The sequence below is a fragment of the Bos mutus genome, chromosome 19 (genome assembly GCF_027580195.1).
Source record: "Bos mutus isolate GX-2022 chromosome 19, NWIPB_WYAK_1.1, whole genome shotgun sequence".
Lineage (NCBI taxonomy): Eukaryota > Metazoa > Chordata > Mammalia > Artiodactyla > Bovidae > Bos > Bos mutus.
The window spans coordinates 23,773,489-23,797,958 of NC_091635.1; the positions used below are offsets into that span (position 1 = coordinate 23,773,489).

Consider the following 24,470-nt stretch of genomic DNA (forward strand, 5'->3'; position numbering starts at 1 on the left):
ACATCTTCCTTGATGGTAATGTGTGACTTTGTTGGGCAACTCAAGGGGATACTAGGTTTGAGATTTGCAACCCCAGGCAGTGGTATCAATATCTAAATCATTAAACACTGCTCTGAGCAGAGGTTCATTTTAGGTGTGGCTTAATCACATGCTTTCCCAGCATTGTCTGTGCTTCTCTCATTTTCCATCCAGTATTTCTCAGAAACTGAAAAGAAAAGCAGTGGAAGCAGTGGATCACTGTGAGATTTCTTAAAATGTAGATGAGGGATGGAAAAGGCTGAGCCTCTATGCTGGCCGAACAGTGCTATCTTCCTATGGGATTATGCACAGGGAGGGAGGGGGAAATTATCTGATCTCCAGCCTGTTTTTCAGGTTGCTCACTTCCTATATAATTACTTCCTGGTTTTCTATCAACAGATCAAGGTAGTGAAGTTCTCCTACATGTGGACCATCAATAACTTTAGCTTTTGCCGGGAGGAAATGGGTGAAGTCATTAAAAGTTCAACCTTTTCATCAGGAGCCAATGATAAACTGAAATGGTGAGGAAGAATACATTTAGCTGTAAAAACTTTTCTAAAAGTTGCCTGTTTTGCTTGGCTTCATGGAAGACTGACTGGAACATAAGATCCTTGATGGCAGGGACTTTGTTTTGTTCTTTATTTATTCCCCAGTATCTGATACATAACAGATGCTCACTGTTATGTTTGTTGAATTAGTTCGGTGAGTGTATCAGGGTCAGCAAGCTCCAATGGCTGTGGAGTAAAGTCAGTGAGTTAAGAGGGCCAGTATTGTAAATAATATCCGTACCTGGTGTGAATGTTGACCACTTTGCAAACTAGTTAGTGTCCTAAAAGAAGTGGTGGCTACGGCTCCCCCTGATGATAGCCACATGTGAATAAGGTCTGAGCATTGCCAGATTCTCTGATTTTTCAAGAAAAACAGAAAATCTAGATTTTATAATGTAATAGCTCTTGATTTTTAGATTGCCTGTTTTTAAACAAAGGAGATTTATTTACTTGTAACTGGAATGCCCAGGGTATAGGATATCTTTTAAGGTAATTTGATCCAAGAGCCAGCCCAGTGGTTAGATTAAGGATCCCAGCACTCTCTGCTCTGCCCTGCTCTCCACACTGTTTGTGGAGAGCATCTCAAGATTAGCTTCCCTTGTGGTTGAAAGTTGATTGGCAGTAGCAGTGGGCATCTTCCACTACCATCCGGCAGTCTTTAAACTTGCTCTGAACTGTGTGGCCAAGAATGTGTCAGATGTGCACTGATTGGTTTAGATCTAGGTTCCCTCAGTTGATCCCTGTGGCAAGGGAAATAGGATCTGGGAGGCTGGGTCAGTCCCTTCCAAACTGTGTCTTCTCTTGAGCAGCAGGCTGTTATGTATACAACCATGTACTCTCTACAAAGACCAGAATACGTGTCTATGAACCACCATTTTAACCTCTGTTAACCCACTGAAAAGTTCAATGACTTTCCATTCATTTAGTATTTGTTGGCCATGTACCTTAAGTAGTGAATTACTAGGTGCTGAGAGAATTCTTAGGCATTGTATTTAAGCATTCTTAGGCATTGTATTTAAATTCACATCTTCAGCACAATGTGTTGAGATGTCTATGGCGTCTGCACTTCCTAGAGAAGCAGTAAATTGGGCCACCTGTTGAGAGAGTGTCATAATACTGGCAAGGCCTATGGATACATACGGCCTATGTATTATACGTGGTAAAAGTGTCTGAACCACATGCAGTTCAGCTAATGACATTTACAAGTTAACTGAGTTGAACCTGTTAAATTCTGTCTGAATTTAGTTTTAAATCCATTGGTAACAGATTGGCATCACTGACTCTACTTAGAAGTCTGACTTGGAACTCTGCCCCACATAATGGGAGTTTACCTTTGTCTGTGCTTCCTCCATATTGCCTCTTTTATTTTAATCTTAAGAGTATTATTGCCAGATTGATAAAATATCTATAAAAGATAACTTATTTCTCTATAGAGTTCTTTTTCTCTCCCAAATTGGTATTGAAAGGCTCACTGACTTTTTTCTTCCTGGTTTCACTGCAGTCCCCAAAAAATAAGGGGCTGCTTTTCCTGAGATTGAAGATTAAAATAGATTGAGACTCGATTGAATTTCAAAGTATTTTAGGGGGAAAAAGTGATTTGGGAGATTATGAGGAAAGAGGCGGAGATGCAAGGGATATGTTGTCAGATTCTAAGATGCTCCTTTATTGTTTACTTTTTAAAAGGTGCCTCAGGTTGCGCTAGAAAAGTGATTTCTAAGTGGTCATTTAACTGAATCAGAACATCCTGCTTTGGGGCCTGGGTTTGTTTTTTAACATCTCCTGTTGATTCTTATGTTCTGGTTGCCTCCTATCACTTCATGAGCCTGCAAACATGGATGCTTTTGACTTTTTTTTAACTTCTGTTTTGGGCAGGTGTTTGCGGGTAAATCCAAAAGGACTAGATGAAGAAAGCAAAGATTACCTGTCACTTTACCTGTTACTCGTCAGCTGTCCAAAGAGTGAAGTTCGAGCAAAATTCAAATTCTCCATCCTGAATGCCAAGGGAGAAGAAACCAAAGCTATGGGTAAATGTTACCTTTGTTTGACTCTGTTTTCACATCCAGCAACTTTATACATTGACAAGTTGTGGATTTGATTTGATTTTTTTTTGAGTAACCCTAAATATAACTTTTTTTTTTTCACTCCAGAGAGTCAACGGGCATATAGGTTTGTGCAGGGGAAAGACTGGGGATTCAAAAAATTCATCCGTAGAGATTTTCTCTTGGATGAGGCCAATGGGCTTCTTCCTGATGACAAGCTTACCCTCTTCTGTGAGGTGAGTCCTTTTACCCTGCTGTGAGAGTAGCAGTTCCCAGACCTGATGGGTATTGGTAGATGTATTGTTATCAAGGATGGAGAGTGAGAAAATCCCCCAATGGAGTGGTGCTACGAATATTATTTACACGACTGACTGAAAGCTGTGCCATGTTTTCAAGGTTGTTGGGCAACTCAGTTTTCCACTTGTCATTATTCTGAAAAACAAAGATTGTGTATGTTCTATCTTGGGTCATGATTCTGGCTTTTCATTGCAAAATTTTTCAGAAAGCGTTTGGAAGGACTGTTACTTTACACTGAGGAGAATGACCAGCAACTGGATAAGCATATTTGTTCCTTGAGCTTTCTGGCTCCTCCTTGAATATGAGGTCCACATGTGTTTGATAGAGCACTTTCTTTTTGCTCTTTGAACTAGATGACTTTTATTGGTTGTTGAGTGTCTCTGGTTTGTCTTGCTGAGGGAGTTGTGAAATAGGAAGGTAAGAACCATTTTTTTTTTTAAGAGTGCAGGTTATGTAAAGCTAAGTCATTGTTAGTGAAGAGGGTTATCTGTAGTCATTTAGGAGAAGCCTTCTAAGATTCCCAATGACCTAAAGAGCCTTTTCAGGTTTATAGGAGAAGCGTAGAAATAAAATTCCTTGAGAGTGAGTTGGAAAATGGTTTCTTTAATGAGTGTATACTAATTAGTCGTTTCATGCTGTTATTAATGCATTTATAAATACTAATAAGCTTACAGTGTAAGAAACGAATAAAACCTCTAGTCAGCTGGGATGTTGGTGTTCCTTGTACATTGTGTGGTCAAGGACCTGATTCCTGATCACTATCACCAAGAGAATGTCTCCTGTGCTTTCATGGGGAGGGTGCAGGCAAGTTTCCCAACTAACAGTGTACTCTGTCAAATAATAGGCCCACATTGCGACTTAACATTAACAGTAGCTCCAAAGGCATAGCATGTCACCACCTGCGCAGTGGGGAAGGTGTCCCTTAGGAGTCTTGCCCTGTTGTAGAAGAGGCTTGGCCAGCAGTAGCTGGCTTCTTTTCCAAGTCACAGCTCATTGAATATTTTCATAGAGTTGCTGATGATTAGTAAACCTGGGAGGTATAGTTTATTAAAATACTACACTGAATACATAAAATATAGTTTGCATAATAGCTACCTTTTCTCCTTTTTAATTGCTAAGTGAAAAGAAATAAGAAAATACTAGAGTGTAGGTGTCTGTAAAAATACATGAAATGTTGCAGTTATTTTTTATAAAATTTTGCAGTTATTTTTTATCTTGGAATTTTCAATTCTACATAAATCCAAGTAGTAGTTACAGATCATACTCAATTGCCCAAGTGGAGAAATGAAAGCAAGAACAATTGGGTGGTTTCGTGTGAGATTGAATGTCATATAAACAAACTTTCGAATATTCACCCACCTTAGAGATCCTGTATTTCAGAAAAAATTTAAAATAGTGGATTCTAATTTCTTTTGGAAATGAAAGCCAATCTTTGAACTATTCTCTGAAGGAAATCACCTCTAAATAATGCATCTGGTGTCTTAGGCAGTACCAGAACCTTTATTGCCACATTTTTAAGTCTACAGTGCGTCCAGCGTTTTCTTAGATGCTCTCCCCAGCACTTCACCCCGCCCAGATCCATTCCATCTGCTTCAGCCCTTGTATTGACATTCTTGATTTGGAAACCAGTTGACCTGCCCTCACTTGGCAATTTCTCATCCTGTGGTTGAGTCTGAGATGCTCTCTCTTTGCTTCCCCATATGAAATTCTCTTAGGAGAAATTCTGTGGTTAAGTTTAGAAATGCCTTACTGACTTAGAAGGGAAGTGAGATGACACTTTGGAAATGAGGAGATGTTGAACAGGGAAACGTCTGGCTGGGTTCTGCTGATGCCATCGGTTTCTTACCATCGGACCAGGTGTGCCATCTGTTCATCTCACACTTCTCTGTTGGCCACAGGTGCTGAGTGTTGCTTCTCGTTCTTGGGCTTGTGCCTAGTGAGACTCGTTTCTGTTCCAAGACTCTCTGTGGACTTAGTAGCGTTCAGCGTTGCAAGACAGTTGCGTAGGTGTGTGTGTTGGATGTGTGGGTTTTAAAAATGTCTGCAGCTCATCTAAGTTCTTAGTGCATTTCAGAGCTAGATCATCCTTTGGTGAAAATTCTGTCCCTTTGACCTTTGCTCCCTTCTATCAATGGAATATTTATTAAAAAGTTTATTTGTTCATATTTATATTTTATTTATTATTGGTTTAGTTATATTTTCTTACAATTTAGAGGCCTTTATGAAGTTGATGTCCACATACAGATTTAAATTATGAGTACTCCACTGTTCTATTCCTTACCCAGTTTTTGGCCCAGGTACTTCTGTACTGTCCTGATGTCATAAGTACAGTTGTTTTGTGAATACTTTTGGTCTGTTCCCAGAGGCCACAAGAGGAACTCCTAAGGTGAAAGACTGAGAATCACACATTTGTGTGTTGGGCTATATTTCAGTATAACTGTATAACCGTTAATGAAACTGAAAAATGCCGAACGGGTAGTCTTGTTTGTAATGTGCCACACTGGGTTCACTTTCGGTTCTTACTGATCTTTCTTTCTGACTGTTAGGAAACGTGGTGATTTTTCCAAGTTGATACTGCTTAGTTAATGCATTCCCTCAATTGTTTTTTATCACAGTCCTTTGAGCTGGGTTAGTTCTTTTCGATTCATTTTATGTTATTGGGGGAGAAGCAGTGCCTAGGGAGGTTAGGTAATTTTTCCTGACATTGTGCAGCAAATTGGTAGCAGCTCTCCACTTTCCATCTCTCGTCTGCTGTGCTGCACTAAAGTGGACCTGAGCACCATTCACCCTAGGAAACATGGGCTCTACCAAGTTTTCTTTGGTAATGAAAGAATCATGAAAGCTTTACACTTTTAATTTTCTTTTTAATAATTTAGACCACAGAAAATCTACTTGAAATGCTTCACTTCTGTTGATCCTCTTTATTTGTACTGAAAACAGGTAGCTGTTAGCAGTAAAGATCCATGTATTCCATCTTCATTGTATATGCCCCTGACAGGTAGAAGATTCCAGTGCCTGTTTGTAATGTTGTAATTAAAGTTTAAATATTAAATACCATATGAAATATCTAGATACTAGTTAATTATTAAAATGTCTCTTTCTTTAACAAACAATATCTCTTCAAAGCCTGGGAATATATATTTTTGCCAAATTTTAAATATGTTGGTCTATTTTTTCTTTTACTATTTATTAATGGATTATTTGTATATATTAGTTGAAAGGAAATGTTAATAATAATTGATTGTTCTTGACCTACAAAAATGGTGACTTAATGTGTACTATCATAGGTTATAAAACATGATAATGTAGTAAATCTACTACCCAACCCAACATTACTCCCAGTAACTTAGAACCGACCTATATATGCTTCTCCCCTATCCCTTAGACCTGTTGTCTCCCTACTCAGACAGTGATAATAAATAGCTCTTTTGAATTAATCATTCCATTGTTTATTATTTATATGCCTGAACAATATATTGTTTAGGTTTGCTTGTTTTTATGAAGATGGTCTCAGGATGTATGTAGTTATCTAGGACCTGCTGTTTTCACATTATGTTTCTGAGATTTATTTATATTGTGAATGTTGCTATAGTTCGTTGATTTTAATGCTGTGTGGCATTTTGTTGTGTGTTCACACACCATCTGATCGGTTTGTTTATTCTTTCTCTTACTGACAGACATTTAGACCGTTGCTGGTCTTCTGCTTAGAAGTAGTGCTGCTGCTGTGTTGTTGTTGTTGAGTCACTAAGTTGTGTCCAACTCTTTATGACTCCACGGACTGCAGCACACCAGGCGTTCCTGCCCTTCACTCTCTCCTGGATTTTTTTCAGACTTATGTCTAGTTGGTGATGCCGTCCAGCCATCTCATCCTCTGTCACCCCTTTCTCCTCCTGCCCTCAATCTTTCCCAGCATCAGGGTCTTTTCCAATGAGTTGGCTCTTTGCATCAGGTTGCCAAAGTATTGAAGCTTGAGTTATTGTATCAGTCCTTCCAATGAATATTCAGAGTTGATTTCCTTAAGGATTGAATGGTTTGGTTTCCTTTCTGTCCAAGGGACTCAAGAGTCTTCTCCAACACCACAGTTTGAAAGCATCAATTCTTTGATGCTTATCCTTCTTTATGGTCCAACTCTCACATCCATACGTGACTATTGGAAAAACTGTAACTTTGATTATATGGACCTTTGTTGGCAAAGTGTCAACTGCTGCTATAAACAGTCTATATACAGTCTGTTTATTTTTTTGATTGTTTTAATTATATGAAAGTTAAAAATGTATTTCCAGTATTTTTTACCTTGACTTTCTATGTTTGGACAAAATATACAAGAAATGACATAATCTTTCATGAAATTTTCTTTTTTAAGGAAAAGAATTGACTTTAAAAGTGAGGCCCTTTTACAACTTGAAATTTAGAGGGTTATAGAGCCTTCCTGAGAACATGTTCATGCAGTCATGTCTAAGACGACATTAATGTCACAGTCACGTCATCTTCACAGCTGCAATTCTGAATGAGTCTCCATAGTCAACTTTATAAACATTAAAAAAAAAATCTTTAGTTTTTCTCAGAATGGTATCATTTTAGTGTCATCATTTGCAGAGGAAAACAATCCCTTTCTAAGTTAAAAGTTTGGGCTCTGAAGACTCATTTGTAAATGCCATTTAAAATTTATTTTTAATTAAGCGTATTTAATGTTGGTAAGAGGTGCCAGACATTCAGAGCTCTAGAGACTCCAGGCATCCATATATCTGCAGAACAAGTCTGGCTCAGACAGTAAAGGTACATTCTCCTTCCTGCTGTGTTCCTGTCTGTGTCTAGAAAGAAGAATTACCCCAGTGAGAGGAGTCACTGTCTTTGGGCCCCATGCATTACCAAGTACACATATAACCACCACAGAGACTACTGATAACCGTAGTTTGAAAATCAGCTTAGCTCTTGCCAGTTCATTTTACCCAGTCTAGTAAACTGCCATCAAGTGTTGATGACGTTGGGCTCCTGTCATACTGGTTTAATTCAAGCTTAGGAGCCCAGTGCCAGATGTATTCTCCGTTCCTTTCCCTGGCCATCCCATAAGATTCCTGCCTTTCCTCATGAGGAAGTTGGATTTAACTGGGCATGTCCTTGGTGTTTTGTTTGTTCCTTTTTAAATCAGTAGTATTTTGAAGCTAAAACTGGAAATAGGCTGCTTCTGCTTTTGGTGTTAACATTATATCAAAGAAGTAAGGATGTTAATAAGAGAAAGTTGCTGAACCAGATTAGAGATCTGACACGGGACAATCTCTGTGGGGTGGTTTGTGTTGGGTCCTGGGCTGTTAAAATAATATTGTATTCTGGCTCTGATAAATGTGCTACTAATGCTGAGCACATTCATAATTGATTAACTCGGCTGCTTCATTGTTCAGGACCATAACAGCTAGTTTGAAACAGATGAATAAACTTCTTGACCTGAGAGTAAACATCTCACTCTTATGCAGAAGGGGCCACCAGTCATTTGGATGGGGCGTTAACCGTCTCTGGGTGTATGATTGCATTTAAAGGATGACTTGCATCTTGAAGGTTAAAAGAAATTTGAGTCATTTAGGATGTTCCTTAGTTGTCTTTCTCATCTAACTCATAGGAATAGCAAGAGTGGGGAGCTGATTCTCAAGGTTTGTGAATTCTACTTTCTAATATTTCTAACCTAATATGATATAGGAGAGGAAGCATAGCTAGGGTTGTCAGAAGACTGAGATCTGTTGGGTCTCATCTTCAGCTTGGTAATTTACACTTATTTTATAATGTTTTATATGGTTTATAAATTCCTGTGATTTTTTTTTTAACTAATTAATTTGACTTTGTGGAGTCTTGGTTGTGACACACAGGATCTTTCGTCGCGGCACATGGTCTCTGTAGTTGTGGCGTGCGGGCCTGGTTGCTCTGTGGCATGTTGGATCTTAGTTCCTTGACCAGGGATTGGACCTACTTTCCCTGCATTGCAAGGTGGATTCTTAACCACTGGACCATCAGGGAAGCCTCAATCCTTGTATTTTGTATTCTGACACATTTATCTGAATTTCATTGACCTATCTAGAAGTAGCAGGGTTTTAGATTCTTTAGACCAAACAGTTAAAACATGGCTGGTGCTGAAGCCAAGTGGCCAGTTGGATTTCTCTGTACACTCGTCATCATTCTGTTGCAAAGCTATAAGAACATGCCTAGCTGGAGCCAATCACCTTATGTGTCACAAATGACTGAGTAAGCATGTAAATAATGTGGGATACCTACCCAGTTATCACTACCCAAGATCTTCCAAGCTCTATCCTGTTCATTAAACTAACGTTGGTGAGGAAATACCAGTTATTTACTATGCCCTGTGTAAGAGATGGACCATAAAGGCTGAGCACCAAAAATTGATGCTTTTGATTTGTGGTAATGGAGAAGACTCTTGAGAATCCTGTGGACTTCATGGAGATCAAACTAGTCAATCCTAAAGGAAATCAACCCTGAATATTCATTGGAAGGACTGATGCTGAAGCACCAATACTTTGGCCACCTGATGCAAAGAGCCCACTCACTGGAAAGGACTCTGATACTGGGAAAGATAGAAGGCAAAAGAAGAAGGGGGCAGCAGAGGATGAGATGGTTAGATAGCATCATTGACGCAACGGACATGAATTTGAGCAAACTTGAGGAGATGGTGGAGGACAGAGGAGCCTGGTTTTCTGCAGTCCATGGGGTCGCAAAGACTCAGACACGACTTAGCGACTGAACAGCAACAAAAATAGAAGCTGTATTTTATGTTTATGTTCTAGACCTAACTGAAATAAGTGAAGTGCTTTTAGGCTTATAAGGTTCTTTTCTCTAGAGAGTTTAATTTAAATGGGAGTTTCTATAGGAGTTCTTTGTATTTAACATTTTGCTTAGGGAAAACAAGGTAAATATTTAAGGCTTAACATTTGTTTCTGTCTTGTTTTTTCCCTGTGGTGATTTGACCAGGTACTTCCCTGTTGGCTCAGATGGTAAAGAATCCACCTGCAATGCGGGAGACCCGGGTTCAATATCCCTGGGTTGGGAAGATCCCCTGGAGAAGGGAATGGCAAGCCACTCCAGTATTGTCGCCTGGAGAATCCCATGAACAGAAAAGCCTGGCAGGCTACAGTCCATGGAGTTGGAAAGAGTAGGACACGACTGAGCGACCAACACACATTCAGGGCAGGGAAGGCAGAGCTTATGAGACATTTGGAAGAGAGAAGTTTGTGGGGCTCTCTCCTCATTGTCCTGAGATGTTGTAGGATAGTATGATTGTGATAGTTTAGAACTACTTGATCAAGAGGATAAATCCTTGATTAAAAACCAAGAGAATATGACTAAATTTTTATTTAGTTTCTAAATGTACTGCAACAGCAAGGTGAAAGTCATCTCTCTTCCTGCTGAGACGAAAATTCCTGATACCAAAAGCTTTGGACTGTGTTTTCTTGTCTTTCACAGGTGAGTGTGGTGCAAGATTCCGTCAACATTTCTGGCCAGAATACCATGAATATGGTGAAGGTTCCTGAGTGCCGGTTGGCAGATGAGTTAGGAGGACTGTGGGAGAACTCCCGGTTCACAGACTGTTGTTTGTGTGTTGCTGGCCAGGAATTCCAGGCTCACAAAGCTATCTTAGCAGGTTGGTATTTATTCATGGGGAGTTTCATTTTGGTTAAACAGGGAAAAATAGTAGACTGCATAATCACCTTTTGAATAACTTAAACTTTTTGAACTAGTACAGAAAAACTTCAGCTAAACATATTTTTATATTGTGGTGACATTAGTTGTCAAAACCAAAAAGACTTTCCATAAAAGTGCTACCTCGCTTTTCTCTCTGTAGTGGACTTAGACCACCATTTTCAAGGAATGGATGATGATGTGTATTAGATGCCTTTGCACCTCGAGGGAGATGTCCAAACTCTGGTTAAGAGCAAGTATTAGCCCCTAGACAGGGACTTAGGATGTAATGGAGAAGATTCTGGACTCAGAACTAAACCACCACATAGCCAGGTCCCCAGCCCTGGAGGTTGTAGCCGTCTCTTCCATACAAACAGTAGAAGAATGAGAATGTTGCCAGTGACATGGAAGATCAGGTCTTGTTCTAATAATAGGCCCTTGGTCTTTAAGACCAGAAAGACTGACTCCCAGGAGGGAACTGATAAAGCAGACTGATGGCCTTTACCTCACAGGGAAGCATAGCTTTCAAACTTATATTCAGGCTAAAATATGTGAGAGGAAATCACATGAACCTTCAGGCAACAGATTTCTTAGCAAGACCCCTGGCCTTGTCATTCTAAAATGCATACCTGGCAAAACCTCAGTCTGGCTCAATCTAACCATCCTACTGTGCCCCCTCTCAACTGAATGGTACTGAGAATTGCTAAAGGAAGTCATTAACGCTTATGTTAGTGTCTCCACACTCAGCCAGACCCCACATTACTGCCAAGACCTCTTTCTACAGATACTAGTCAGCTCCCTTTCTTTTTCTCAACAATAGACGCTTCAGACCTTTACCACTGTCCTTTAATCTCCATCTCCTGAAAAATGACCTTGCTACTTCTTCCAGGAGAAAATTGAGGCCTGTATCTCTTGGCTCTTGGCTCTCCCCTTACCTGCATTTTCTCTGCATTCTCAGTGGAGGAGGAGTGTCCAAAGCAAACTGTACTTTCTACTGCTGTTCTGTTTCATACGCTGCCTTCTCAGAAGCCTTACTCTGCTGGTTACACCCTTGTTATCTGATATGTTCCTCATCTCTTTATCCTATTGCCTGTTTGCTCTCAGGCTAAATCATGCTCAAGCTTCTCCCTCTAGTTATCCTCTCTCTATTTTCCAGAGCTAAGTTTCTTGAGTTAGCATATTACCTCTCTCGACTCTTTCTTCACACTTATCCTCAGTTCACCTGCATGCCACAAAAGCAGTTTTCCAAAGTTATATTGACCTGCTAGTTCCTAAATTTGAGGAACTCTTCAGTTTATGTATTTTTTGACTCCTGGTTTCTCTTACTGGCTCTCTGGCTACTTCTGTGTGACCTTCCTCTTCACCCACCCTTTAAATATTGTTATTCCCTAAGAATCTGCCTTAGTTCTCTTTTCACTCTGCTTAATCTCCCTAGGTGATTTAACATCATCTTCTGTCTATCCACTGATCCCTATAGGCATCTCTTGGCTTTGGATCCTTCCAGAAAGCACCAACCCTTAGTCTTCAGCTTCTGTGATGTATTTATATGTACCATATAGTCTATAACCTTTCAGAGATAAGAACAGTGAGAATTGATATTCTTTTGTAGTTAGATTAAAATACTGAGGTTCAGAGGGTTAAGATTATATGGTTCAGTTCAGTCGCTCAGTCATGTCCGAATCTTTGCGACCCCATCAATCGCAGCACGCCAGGCCTCCCTGTCCATCACCAACTCCTGGAGTTCACTCAGACTCACGTCCATCGAGTCAGTGATGCCATCCAGCCATCTCATCCTCTGTCATCCCCTATTCCTCCTGCATCAGAGTCTTTTCCAGTGAGTCAACTCTTCACATGAGGTGGCCAAAGTACTGGAGTTTCAGCTTTAGCATCATTCCTTCCAAAGAACACCCAGGGCTGATCTCCTTCAGAATGGACTGGTTGGATCTCCTTGCAGTCCAAGGGACTCTCAAGAGTCTTCTCCAACACCACAGTTCAAAAGCATCAATTCTTACGGCGCTCAGCTTTCTTCACAGTCCAACTCTCGCATCCATACGTGACCACTAGAAAAACCATAGCCTTGACTAATGGACCTTTGTTGGCAAAGTAATGTCTCTGCTTTTGAATATGCTATCTAGGTTGGTCATAACTTTCCTTCCAAGGAGTAAGCGTCTTTTAATTTCATGGCTGCAGTCACCATCTGCAGTGATTTTGGAGCCCAAAAAGATAAAGTCTGACACTGTTTCCACTTATATGGTTAGAAAATGGCAAATTTAAAATTAATCTTTTCTGGCATAAATTAGGTCAAAGTTCTGGGTACCTGTTAGCTGAAACTCCAATATTTCATCTGTTCCTTCTCTCTTAGGTAGAGATTGATCGTCTCAACTTTCACCAAAATCCTTGATTTATTAGACAACATGATAAAATTTGAGTTCCTAGTCATTTTACTACTCTCATGGTTGAAATTGCCTTTACTTATTTTTCATAGTGTTCATTAGACTAGAATGGGCATGGTATTTTATATATACACACATACATACATACATATATATATATTTATATATGTATGTGTGTGTGTGTGTGTGTGTATATATATATATATATATATAGTACTGTGAGGCACTATATAAATACATACAGAAGCTGAAGACTAAAGGGCTGGTGCTTTTAATAAAGAGGAAGTGTCCAAAGCAGAGATGTCTAGAGGGATCAGTGCACACTGTTTAGAACACTGTTTCTGGACCTTTCTTTGTGATTCCCACCCTTGAGGAAAACACTAAGAGACATTAAGGAATAAGATTTTGTTCTGTTAAGATCTGAAGGGCCATAAATGACTGTGGTACCTGAGATGGTTTTCACCTTTTTGGGTGATCTCTGTTGATAATGCATGGCTTTAAGGAGCAGCCATAAATAAGTCTGTACTTCATGTAGCTAATGAATGCCTTTTAGTCCTGTTCTTGACCTCCTTGCTATGTGGACTCTGAAAGTGAAGAAAGCAGGTATCACTGTTCCAGACAAAAAACGTAGGTATCAGGACACCCTGCTTAGACCATGAACAACCTTCCATTTGAACCCCCAGATCTACCCAGAGGATATCATTGTCATCTAACATAGGTAATTTGAGTAATCTCCTTGAAATATCATAGTTGGAGTGGAGCTAATAAATTACTTTGAAGGGAGTGATTCTTTTTTTCCTCTATGTATTATTATTTTTTCCCCTATGTATAATTATTCACTCATTGATATAAAAAGAAAGGAATTTTATAGTTCTGGCATAATTAATATAAAAGATCATTTTCGTAGCAGTGGGATAGGAAAGAAAATGGTCTCTTCTCCTGGAGTTCTGTGGCTGTCCAGTGGTTAGACTTGATGCTTTCACTGCTGTGGGCCTGGGTTCAGTCCCTGGTTGGGGAACTAAGATCCCTCAAGCCACTTTGCATGGCCCAAAAAAAAAAAAAAAAAAAAGATCTCTCCTTCATAACAGATGAACCAAGAGATTTTGGTGTGATAATCATATCTGTGTCTGTTTTCCTTTCACTTTGCAGCTCGTTCTCCAGTTTTTAGTGCCATGTTTGAACATGAAATGGAGGAAAGCAAAAAGGTATGTAACAGGCTAGAAATACGTCTTTTTAGCTAGGTGGCTAGAATCAGATTATTTCCCAATTTGGAAGCAGATTTATTTTCCTGTTTTTTTTTTTTTTATTATTATTATGTGATTAAAATGGAGTACAGTACCCTGAACAGACAATTTCTAAAAGCAGAGAGAGGTGGTCTGGAAACATTCTGGGTAAAGCAGACTCACTGTTCCAAGCAGATCATTCAAATAGTCTTGAGTTGAGGTATTAGGCATGTGTTTTGAAAAGAAACGTGAAAAATCAAAGATATAGTTGTCTTGCTGTGTGTTTGAGAAACCAAAGGTGGTACATAAGATGGCAGAAAAGGCTATTAACAATCAAGTAGAGCAAAGAGAAGTTTCTATTGATGTTAGATTTAATATGATATGAACTCCTCTCTTCCTCAGAACTTAAAATCATGAAGATGGTTAAGGAATTTTGTTCTGTTGGAATGTTTCTCAATTTTAATTTTTTTGGCATAGAATCGGGTTGAAATCAATGATGTGGAGCCTGAAGTTTTTAAGGAAATGATGTGCTTCATTTACACGGGGAAGGCTCCGAACCTCGACAAAATGGCGGATGATTTGCTGGCAGCTGCTGACAAGGTGGGATAATAGGAAAATAATAACAAGACTGGGAGTTTTGGTGACCTCTTGAGCTTCATGACTGGGCTTTTATGTTGCTTTGTGGGCAGGATGAGCGTTTATCTTAGTTTGGTCAGAACAATCCTGGTTCATACTTGTGTTCCAACAGTTATCGATAGCACCTTTTTATTTTCAAAGGTGTCCTCCTTTTAATGGTAAATTATATGGTCACCCTCACCATGGAAAAGAAGTGAGATTTACCTGTCTTCTCTTGCCCATCTCAGATTTAACTCAGTGATTTGAAAGATTCAGATTAACATTTGGATTTATGATTTGGCTTTGTAGTTTACAAAATGTTCTTGAGTTCATTAACTTTTACTTAAGCTTTGTCAATAAGAATAACTTTTACATAGTGTTCTGGTCATTTGCAGCTTTTCCCTAAGAAGTTATTGAAATACATCATATTCAAAATTGTAAGAGAGATACTTCTACCATAAACATACACTTTGATTGTGAGACACATTTTTGATTTGAGAAATGTTAAAGTGTGAAAATAATAATGTAGATCTTAGCCTTAATGAATTGTAGTGATTACTAAAACAACAGGCAGGTGATTCCCAAGATTGAGGGGGGAAAGGTTAATGAAACTCTAAGTCAAACTGGGGTTTTTGTGTTGCTGTTTTACAACCAGATTGCTCAGAACCTTTTTGTGTTAGTGCGCACTGTGCGCTTTCTAAAAAAGAATACGGTGAACAAATTTCTCCAATTTCATTAACCCAGAATCACTGTTCTCAAGGATCACTTCCAGGGATTAGTGTTCCCCAAAACACAGTTTGGGAAACTGACTTTCATTGTGTAGATACACCAGACAGAGCAGTGACCTGTTCCTCCAAGGCCCTGTGGTCTGAGGAAATGGGGGGGTTGGGTGGGGGAAACAGTTGCTGTTTATCCTGTGGAAACTTTTCTTCTGCTAGGGAGCAGTTGAGGCGAGAGTGTTAACGGGCGCGAGCCCAGCCAGCAGTAGACTCTGAGAGAGGTGGTTCTCTGCTGCAAGTGCCTCCTTTTCCTGTCCTGCTGCTGCAGCAGCTGCCTGAGGGTCCCAGCTGTCTCTGACCTGAAGGTACTAGAGCCTTCCCAGGATTCACTCAGGGGAGTCATCTCCTTCCTCCTCCCTTTGCACCCCTGAGGAAAATGTGTTTTACAGTGGTGGTTTTATCTTTACTGATCATCTTTTTGCTGTGTTTATAGAGGATGAGGCATGTAAACCCAATCAGTGCCTCCAGTGGAGAGGATTGAATAATAACTGTATTGTTTTATCAACTTGCAAAACTTTCCTAAGTATGATTAGGCATTTGCAAACATCCTGTACCCTTCCAGTCTAGCTCGGTTCTAACCAGAGAAAACTTGGCTTTCAGTGGAAACAGAAAGGAAACATTCGCTGTGAGGTCTGGGAAGTAGAACACATGGCCTGGATGGCTGCTTTTCATACGCTGAGTTACACTGAGTGCGCTTCGTCTGCCCTCTAATAGTCTTTTGGCCACACTACTCCATTTGTGGGATTTTAGTTCCCCAATCCGATTTTGAACCCAGGACCTCAGGAAGAGTGCTGGGTGAGGGTATACATAAATGTTTTAGAAATGAACGTCTAGGTTAATACTGGGCACATCCTGAGAGCGTGGAGTCCTAGCCACTGGGCCACCAAGGAATTCCCTGGCCTCTGATTTTCAGTGAAGCAGTCACTTGTGCTTGTACATACCAGGCAGTTAGCCCTCTCATTATACAGCTCCTATAAAGATGAATAGTATCACAAGGTCCAGTTTTTAGACAGAAGTACTAAGAGTTGTGCATCCTCAGAGCCAGGTTTAAACAGCTGTGTCCCTGGGCTTTCATTCCTGCTCCTCAGCCAGAGAGCCTACTGGGAACCTGCTGTAAGTTTAGAGAGCTTGGGGTCAGCCAGAACTGACATTCCAAGGGTGGTATTTTCAGTGCAGTGTGTAAGAAAAGCAGTTGGATCACAGCAGTGCTTTAAGTTTATGAATGAGAAGTAACTGAAGAGTTCGTTTTTCAAGTTCCTTTCAGAATTTCGCATTAGATAAGATAATCTTTGCTCTAAGCTTATTTTAAAACATTTTTACCTTTACACCTCCTTGTGAGCTTCAGGAAAACAGAATAATAAATTTTCACGGAAGGATCTAAACATCTAGAATTTACCCAAGAGACTAAAACAGCTTCTTCTGAGCTTTTCCAGTCTCCTGGGGACATGTGTAATTAGACCAAAAACAAAACAAAACACGTTGCCCAGGCCTGGGAGACAAAATTTCAACCTCTGGGGTAAGTACTGCCATTAGGCAGGTTTTTCAGAAGCATAATTAAGAAAAAAAAGCTGTCCCCAAGGGAAAAAAATGGCTACTTTTGTCTAATTATGCAGTAGGGATCAGAGCTATTCACAGCAAAAGTCCTTTTAAAAGAATATATTGAGAAAAAGGGTAAGATGAATATTATTTGCAGCACTGAGTGAAGACTGAATATTTACTCAACTTTTTCTGGTCTTCTAAAACAAAAATGGCAACCTAATTTCTTTCTTGTCTAGTGTCATTCCTGTTTTCCATGGAAACTGTTTTCCAGTTACTCAAATGTAAGAAATTAAAGCTGCACCAAAACCAATAAAACTCTCTTTTTGCTGCAGGAAATCACAGTGCCAGCAGATGTGCCTCCTCACCCAGAACTCATAAAAATAAAATTGTCCTGGTTTGATTGTCATGATTCAGCCCAGAGGAGTATTGTGTCATTGAGTTCTGAGGCCCTCAAAATGGGACCTGTACAGAGACTGGATTCCCTCAGACCAAATCATTCTCCTGTGAACTAATTAGTGACAATTTTATTTTGTGCCTCCTTTTTTCCCTGTCTTCCCTCTGCCCTGAAGTTCCTTAGTGTAAGTTCATGATATATTTGAGAGCAAGTAGTACAGTTGGATCAAAACAAATCGAGTAGATTAGATGTGCCCAATATTAACCTGGACCTTCATTTCTAGAACATTTACTTATACCCTTTATTTGAAAAATAGGAAGTTTTTAAGACTGAAACTAAATCCAGGTTCTCTGTTGCTTTGTTCTTCTACCCTCAGAATCTTAACCTCAACCCCAATAAAATAGGGCTCCATTTATCCTTTTCTATTGAAAAGGAGACCTTTGGTTGACAGGAACAACTGCAGGCAGAGATGCTGGTAAAAGTCACCACAGGGCTCCTTTCACAGCCCGATATCCTGCTGGGCTGGTGGCAGTACTTAAGTAGAAAGGGCTGTGCTGCACCCTAGTCTGGCTCTAAATAAAAGGATTGCAGAAATTTAAAATGTAATGTCCCTGTTGACTTGAAGCAGAAAAATGCCTCATTGTAAAGGTAGGTGGTGATTGTTTAAGAGAGACTTTAATCGTAGTCAGGGTAAAGGAAAACTTGAAGATGTGGGTCTATTGCATAGACCCATATTGCTATTTTTCTAATAGACTTTAGAACTTGAATGGCAGCTCTGCAAGTTATTTTAGCCATCTTCATCTCAGCCTTCAGCGTATGGTTATGTTTTATAATTGCCTTTTCATGGTCTGTGGAGTTTTATTCAGGTATCCAGTTACATGATGGTATGGTTGAAGAAAACTGCTTCAGTAGCAATCAGCCCAGAGCCTTTCCTGTTCTGACAACAGCACGCTTGTGTTTTACAGTACGCCTTGGAGCGTTTAAAGGTCATGTGTGAGGATGCTCTCTGCAGTAATCTCTCCGTGGAGAACGCCGCAGAAATTCTCATCCTGGCTGACCTCCACAGCGCAGATCAGTTGAAAACTCAGGCAGTGGATTTCATCAACTAGTGAGTTGCCATCTTCAAAGTTCTTTCAGGATAGTTGGGTTAGCTAGCGAATGAAAAAGAAAGACTTTGAATTGGTGAGTGAAACAGATGAGTAACTTTAAGCTTTCAGGAGTAAGTAGAGAGTGTCTATCTTTTCCTTCAGCTTGACAGTGTGAAAAATGGTTTTGCTTTCATCAGTCTAATCTGATTGGTGAGTGAAGTGTTTTACTACCTTGCAGGATGAGAATTGATGAAAATGAAAACTCGCTGGTCTGAAAGAACCTTTGTCCCCCAAAGCAGTAGCGTCTTTACTTCACACTCACCAGCTTATTACAAAAAGACTAGCAGATCTCTGGGAAAACAAGTGGATTTTATGAGTTACTAAGGGTGTCCAATGGTCAACTGCAGAATGGGGAAAAGAGAAAACATAATTAGGAGATGAGGTTGTAGAATACTGTTTTGAGAAAGAAGTATCCATTCCAGTACATCTGTTCCTTCTTCCTAAATGACAAGTGACCTGGCCATATTACTTTCTCAGTGGGAAGTAATTCTCAGTGGGATATGTTCTACTGCTTTGCCTGATGAGGGGCAAAAGTTGGGGAAGAAACCCCAAGAAGAGAATCCCCTACAATAGCCGTATTGGAGTAAGACAGGTCTAAGGTTGCAGGGTAGATGAGTAAACATCATTTAACACAGAAAATGCCTTCAAACAAGGAAAGATGTTCTGTAAGGCTGAAGGACTATTTTGAAGGAGTTAGTAATGGAGGCAAAATGTTCCTTATCCTGAGTGCTCACTCTGTACTGGACACTTGCTTGGTGCTTTTTAGATGTTAACCATTCAACGAAGTGTGGGAATTGGCCTCTCTTTTTCAATAATCAGATAAGCCTCAGGCTGTGATCTTTTTTGTGGTTATGGGACTAGTAAATGGCAAAGCCAGATGGAAACTCAGAGCTGTCCGATCCAGAGAACTCCTGCTCTTTATCAGCATCAAGGAATATAAAGAGCCTTGATGATTTAGAGAAAAACCTGAAGAACATTTCATCTTTTGTAATTGAGAATATAGTGGCTCAAAGTTCTGTTTTCAGACTTAGAAGAGACAAGAGCTGTGACCTGGTCACCTGTCTACCTATTGTCTAACAAGCAAATTCTCTTGCATGTTAAGGGTTCTGTCTGAGTGTGTCTTGCATTGACACCTAGACAGCAAACCCTGGGAAACTGGGCTCTCTAGATGGCTGTTCAGTTCATCCTTCATGTACTCCTTTGGTAACCCATCTCTCACATTTCTCCTAGCCATGCTTCGGATGTCTTGGAGACCTCCGGGTGGAAGTCAATGGTGGTGTCACATCCCCATTTGGTGGCTGAGGCGTACCGCTCTCTGGCTTCAGCACAGTGCCCGTTTCTGGGACCCCCACGCAAACGCCTGAAGCAGTCCTAAGATCCTGCCCGTTGTAAGACTCCGTTTATTTTCCAGAAGCAGCAGCCATCATGGCTGCCACTGACCACCAGGTAGACAGCGCAATCTGTGGAGCTTTTACTCTGTTGTGGGGGGAAAAGACTGCATCGTGGCCCCAGACTTTTAATACAGCACTAAATAAACTTGGGGGAAATGGGGGTGGGGGGAGGGAAGGGCCCAAGACTCGGGGCTGTTCTACCTAATGAAAACCCTGTTGCTGCGTCACTGTGTCCCCTTTGGCCCGGCCAAGGTTGATACTGTGGGGATTCAGTTTAGGCGCTGGCCCTGAGGACATCCCCGCGGTGGTACTTTGGAGAAACCTGTCTGCATCTGACTGAGCAGAACAAATCGTCAGGTGCCTGGAGCAAAAAGAAAACTTAAAAAGGACATGTAGTTTTAAGAGAAGGGAAAAGGAAAGAAGAAAGGATTTTTGCAGAATTTCTCAAAAAATCAGTTTGTGGATTCCAGTAGTATTTATGTTGAAAGAAATTTTAGTCCATCCCGCTGTGCTAAAACTTGGATATTTGTGAAAACTCCTCACTACCATGCAAGTTATCAGAAGAGCTCTCTTGTGGTTAGCACTTACTGTTTGCAAGAACAGAATATGTCCTGTTGCCCTTTGATGAAAAATGGCCAGCAGAGGTGAAAGGGGAAGGAGAGTATTTGATCTAGAAGATGAGTGTTCTGATGTGGTAGCTTTTGGAAGAAATCTTTATTGGTGTTGAAACTGGAAAAAATAGTTTATCCAGAATTCATACTGTCTTGACAAGAACTATGGTTCTCTGTTTTTAGATATTGTGGAAAATGTTTTTTGGCATTTTTCTCTGATTTTATTTCGTCTCCCCCACTCCTTTTTCTAAAAAAAACCCACAAATACACACACAACAATAACAGAGCAAAAAGAAGAGAAAAGAAAAGGAAACTTTATTATTAATGGTGTGTGAAAAACCTCCCAGCCCAAGATTGCTCAGCTGTTTGTACCTGACTTGCCGCCTGCATAGGAGCCAGTCCTGTTCCTTCCAATTCACCCCTCTTCCTGCAGGGGAGAACTTCCAAATGTTAAATTTTTTTTTCTTTTTGAAAATATAAATAATTACTATTTTGTACTGTGTGGTATCTCTGGTCTTTTGTTTCACTCACCTGGCTTGTCTTTTGGGTCTGAATTCCTTAAGGGATTTTGAAGGCCTAGTTTGATCCTTTAACTTGCAGAGGTTATGCTCAAAATGTCTAAGCAGTAGGGATTCATTGTGTGTCCCTAATCTCAAGTTTCCTTTGTGAGCTTCCAGCATCTGCCAGCCCCTTGTCTTTCCTGAGTATCTCACAGTCCACATCCTAATGAGGGATCAGGCTCCTACTGCCAAGGCAAGTAATAGAAGTGGGCTTTTCTGCACCCTACGTGTTTTAAGACCTAACTCCCAATCTCCCTTAACTAACTATAAAATATCAAGGGGACATGAATATGGAGATTTAATAAAGGGAAATTCTTACCTCTGACTGGTTCTGTCACTGGCTGGATGTGTTTTCAGAAAACTTAGTATCTGAATTCCCATTGAGCTCACAGGAATGCCCTGGAGCTCCCCTCTGCTTTCATATGGCAGGGTTGCACAGGACAGAGGGGTACACTGGAGAATCATTAGCCATGGGGCCAATGTGTGTATTATTTGACCTTAGACGGAGACTCAAAGCATTTCACCTTCCATTGTTCTCCAGTGACTTCAGCCTTCGCAAACTTTCCAATTTTCATTTTATCTTGCCCCTCCTGGAATGAAATAGATACGACTGTTATCAGTATATCATTTCCCTAGTGGTTCAGACGGTAAAGCATCTGCCTACAATGCAGGAGACCTGGGTTCGATCCCTGGGTCGGGAAGATCCCCTGGAGAAGGAAATAGCAACTCACTCCAGTACTCTTGCTTGGAAAATCCCATGGACAGAGGAGCCTGGTAGGCTACAGTCCACAGGGTCGCAAAGAGTCGCACACGACTGAGCGACATGACTTCATTCACATTATCAGTATAATCAAAGGCAGGATTTGTTCACTAGAAACCACTCCTCTGCACTTCTTGGTTTCCTCCTAAGCGTCACCTGAGTGAGCAGGTGCCCAGTTCTCCATGTCCTGGCTGCCATTTTCCAGATGAGCACACGGAGCTGGGGGCTGAGGTGCTCCCAGAATCTCCTCTACCCACGCTGTCTCTCAGGTAACTGCACTGGCTCAGCACGGCTCAGGTTTCAGCAAACCTTCCTATAACGTGTCTCATTTGAACTTCACAACAACTTGATGGGTTTGGTAGGACAAGTGAGAGGTAGCATCTTCCCATTTTATAGATGAGAGAAATTGAAGCCCTGAGGGACATGCCTAAGGTCACACAACTTGAATAAGAGTTGTAATGATACCCTGAAAAGATTATGTAAGTAACTGGGGGAAGTTCCGTATCTGAAATGTGAGGTAAAGCTTCGTGTGGGGATAGCAAGAGCAAAAGCTCTATAAAGGTGCCTCAGCTGGCCTGTTACTCAGAGGATCCAGGAAGACAAACCAGGCTTCAAATTTGCTTTTCTTCATTCACAGAAAGCTGTGGATTGGGGGTTTGTGGTTTCAGGGACTGTGTCTTCAGGAGGGTAGCAATTTGGGCACCAGGCTCCTGGCAAGATAAAAGTCTCTTCTGAGATTTCCCAGTATTTATGGGATTTCCACTATGGGCTTTACTGTGGAAACAGCGGTTAGGATTTTGGGTACAGGTGAAGCGGTTCGATGCTTATGCTGTCGTCATTTTTTCTGGACGTGTTTGTTTTTGTTTAAAGATACAGTTGAAGCCATCTGGTTATGACAACATCAGAGCCCCAGCACGCTGTTTGTAAACCTCCCACTGCCACCACCCTCTCCTTTAGCTCCCCAACATCTGAAATTTAATTCAAGTTAACTCCACAATCTGGGGCATGTGCTGTCACTGCAGAGATGTCCGTGCCAGTGGAACAGTTGGAGATTTCAATTCCACTAGGATATGGCTTATTTATCAAAACAATATTTCAAGCACATAGTTTCACAGAACCTTTGGAGTTGCAGTTTCAGGTCCAAATACTATCTGGCATCATTCCCCAACTACCCTCCTTCCTTGTTGTCAGCTCCCTCTAACTGGCCATTCACGAAACATTTTTCTTGTTCTTTAAGCGAAGGTTAAACCTGTATTGATTATTAGGCATCTCAGGCACCTTTATGGCATTTAATAATTTAGGTAAGAGATGTTTTGCTTTTCCTTATCACTTACTTGTCTGCTGGCCTATTTAGATCTTTAAAAGGTTCCTCTCTTCTTTTTTAGATTCCTGCCAGGGACCTCAAGATTCTTTCTTAGGCCAAAAGATCTTTGGTTTGACCAGCACTCTGCACAGTCATTTACAATTCTGGCTTAAACCTATTGTGGGTTCTCCATATTGTATGAGTCTGTGCAGATGAAAGGAAACAGCTTGTATGTTTATGAGCAAAACAACAAACTGGCAGGGGGTGGGTGGGGAGGGGGGGTGGGGGAGTTGAGCTGCACTTTGAAACTGACTCTTGCTTTGTTCTGGCTGTTCAACTCCTATAAAAGAGCAGCAGCTAAATCCCCCCAACATGACTATATTGGATCCTTTGGGTTATCATTGTCAAAGAAAAATTCTTGGCTGGAACCCAACCTTATTTTCCACAACTAATTATCTTTTTAATCAGCTTGGGCCTGTGTGTTTCCTTTATCCCATGACTTTTCCCTGAACTCTGCCCTACATCATTTAGATTCATTTCTAATGGCTTGCTGACTAATCCAGCATTCAGGTGAGTGTTGTTAGATTGCTCTTTATGAATGTTTATGCACGGAGTGGATGTGTTTCCCCTCTTGATTTCGGAAGTGACTGTGCCACATTGGGCCCTTTGACCCAATAGGTGGACACCTCCTGGAGACAGTGAGCATGGAAGCAAATGTAGGATGATCAATATTTGGGAAAATGAGCTGGGAGAATGAGCAGCTTTCACCTCCAGATGAGAGCAGAAACTTGAATGTTGTTGACTGATGGGATCTTTATGCCACTAAGCCATTAGCAAGATAATCACTCCCCCTCTGTAAATCCTGTAATGCTGGAGTGGAAAGTGGCGTCTGAAATATTGTTTGGTTCTGATTCCTGCAGCTCTAGGAAAAGAGAATCTTAGACTTGAGGGAATTCAGTACAAGCAACAGAAATGACTAAGGAGTTGAAGGGGATCAACTCTGGGGGAAGAACATTAAGATGAAATGGGCATTACTCAAGTATGGGAATAGCGGAGTTCTGAGCGCTTGCTGTCTTGTCTTGTGCAGCTCCCATTCATCCCAAGGTGATAATGTAACATCCTCAAGGTCATTCAGCCTGGCTTTTGGCCAAGAAGCAACAGAAGGCAAAGGA

General features: G+C 40.7%; 1 protein-coding gene across 2 annotated transcripts in view; it reads left to right on the plus strand.

The window, feature by feature from the left end:
- The window catches only part of SPOP (speckle type BTB/POZ protein), an 84,773-nt gene extending 63,601 nt beyond the window's left edge, over positions 1-21,172 (plus strand). For both annotated transcript variants that reach the window (XM_005890342.3, XM_005890341.3), the window contains 8 exons: positions 418-539; positions 2,439-2,590; positions 2,714-2,841; positions 10,367-10,544; positions 14,125-14,180; positions 14,676-14,798; positions 18,491-18,633; positions 19,904-21,172. In XM_005890342.3, the coding sequence (XP_005890404.1) occupies positions 418-539; positions 2,439-2,590; positions 2,714-2,841; positions 10,367-10,544; positions 14,125-14,180; positions 14,676-14,798; positions 18,491-18,633; positions 19,904-20,048 (1,047 nt within the window). In that variant the 3' untranslated portion in view covers positions 20,049-21,172. The remainder of the gene's footprint in view (positions 1-417; positions 540-2,438; positions 2,591-2,713; positions 2,842-10,366; positions 10,545-14,124; positions 14,181-14,675; positions 14,799-18,490; positions 18,634-19,903) is intronic.
- Positions 21,173-24,470: the final 3,298 nt, after the last annotated feature.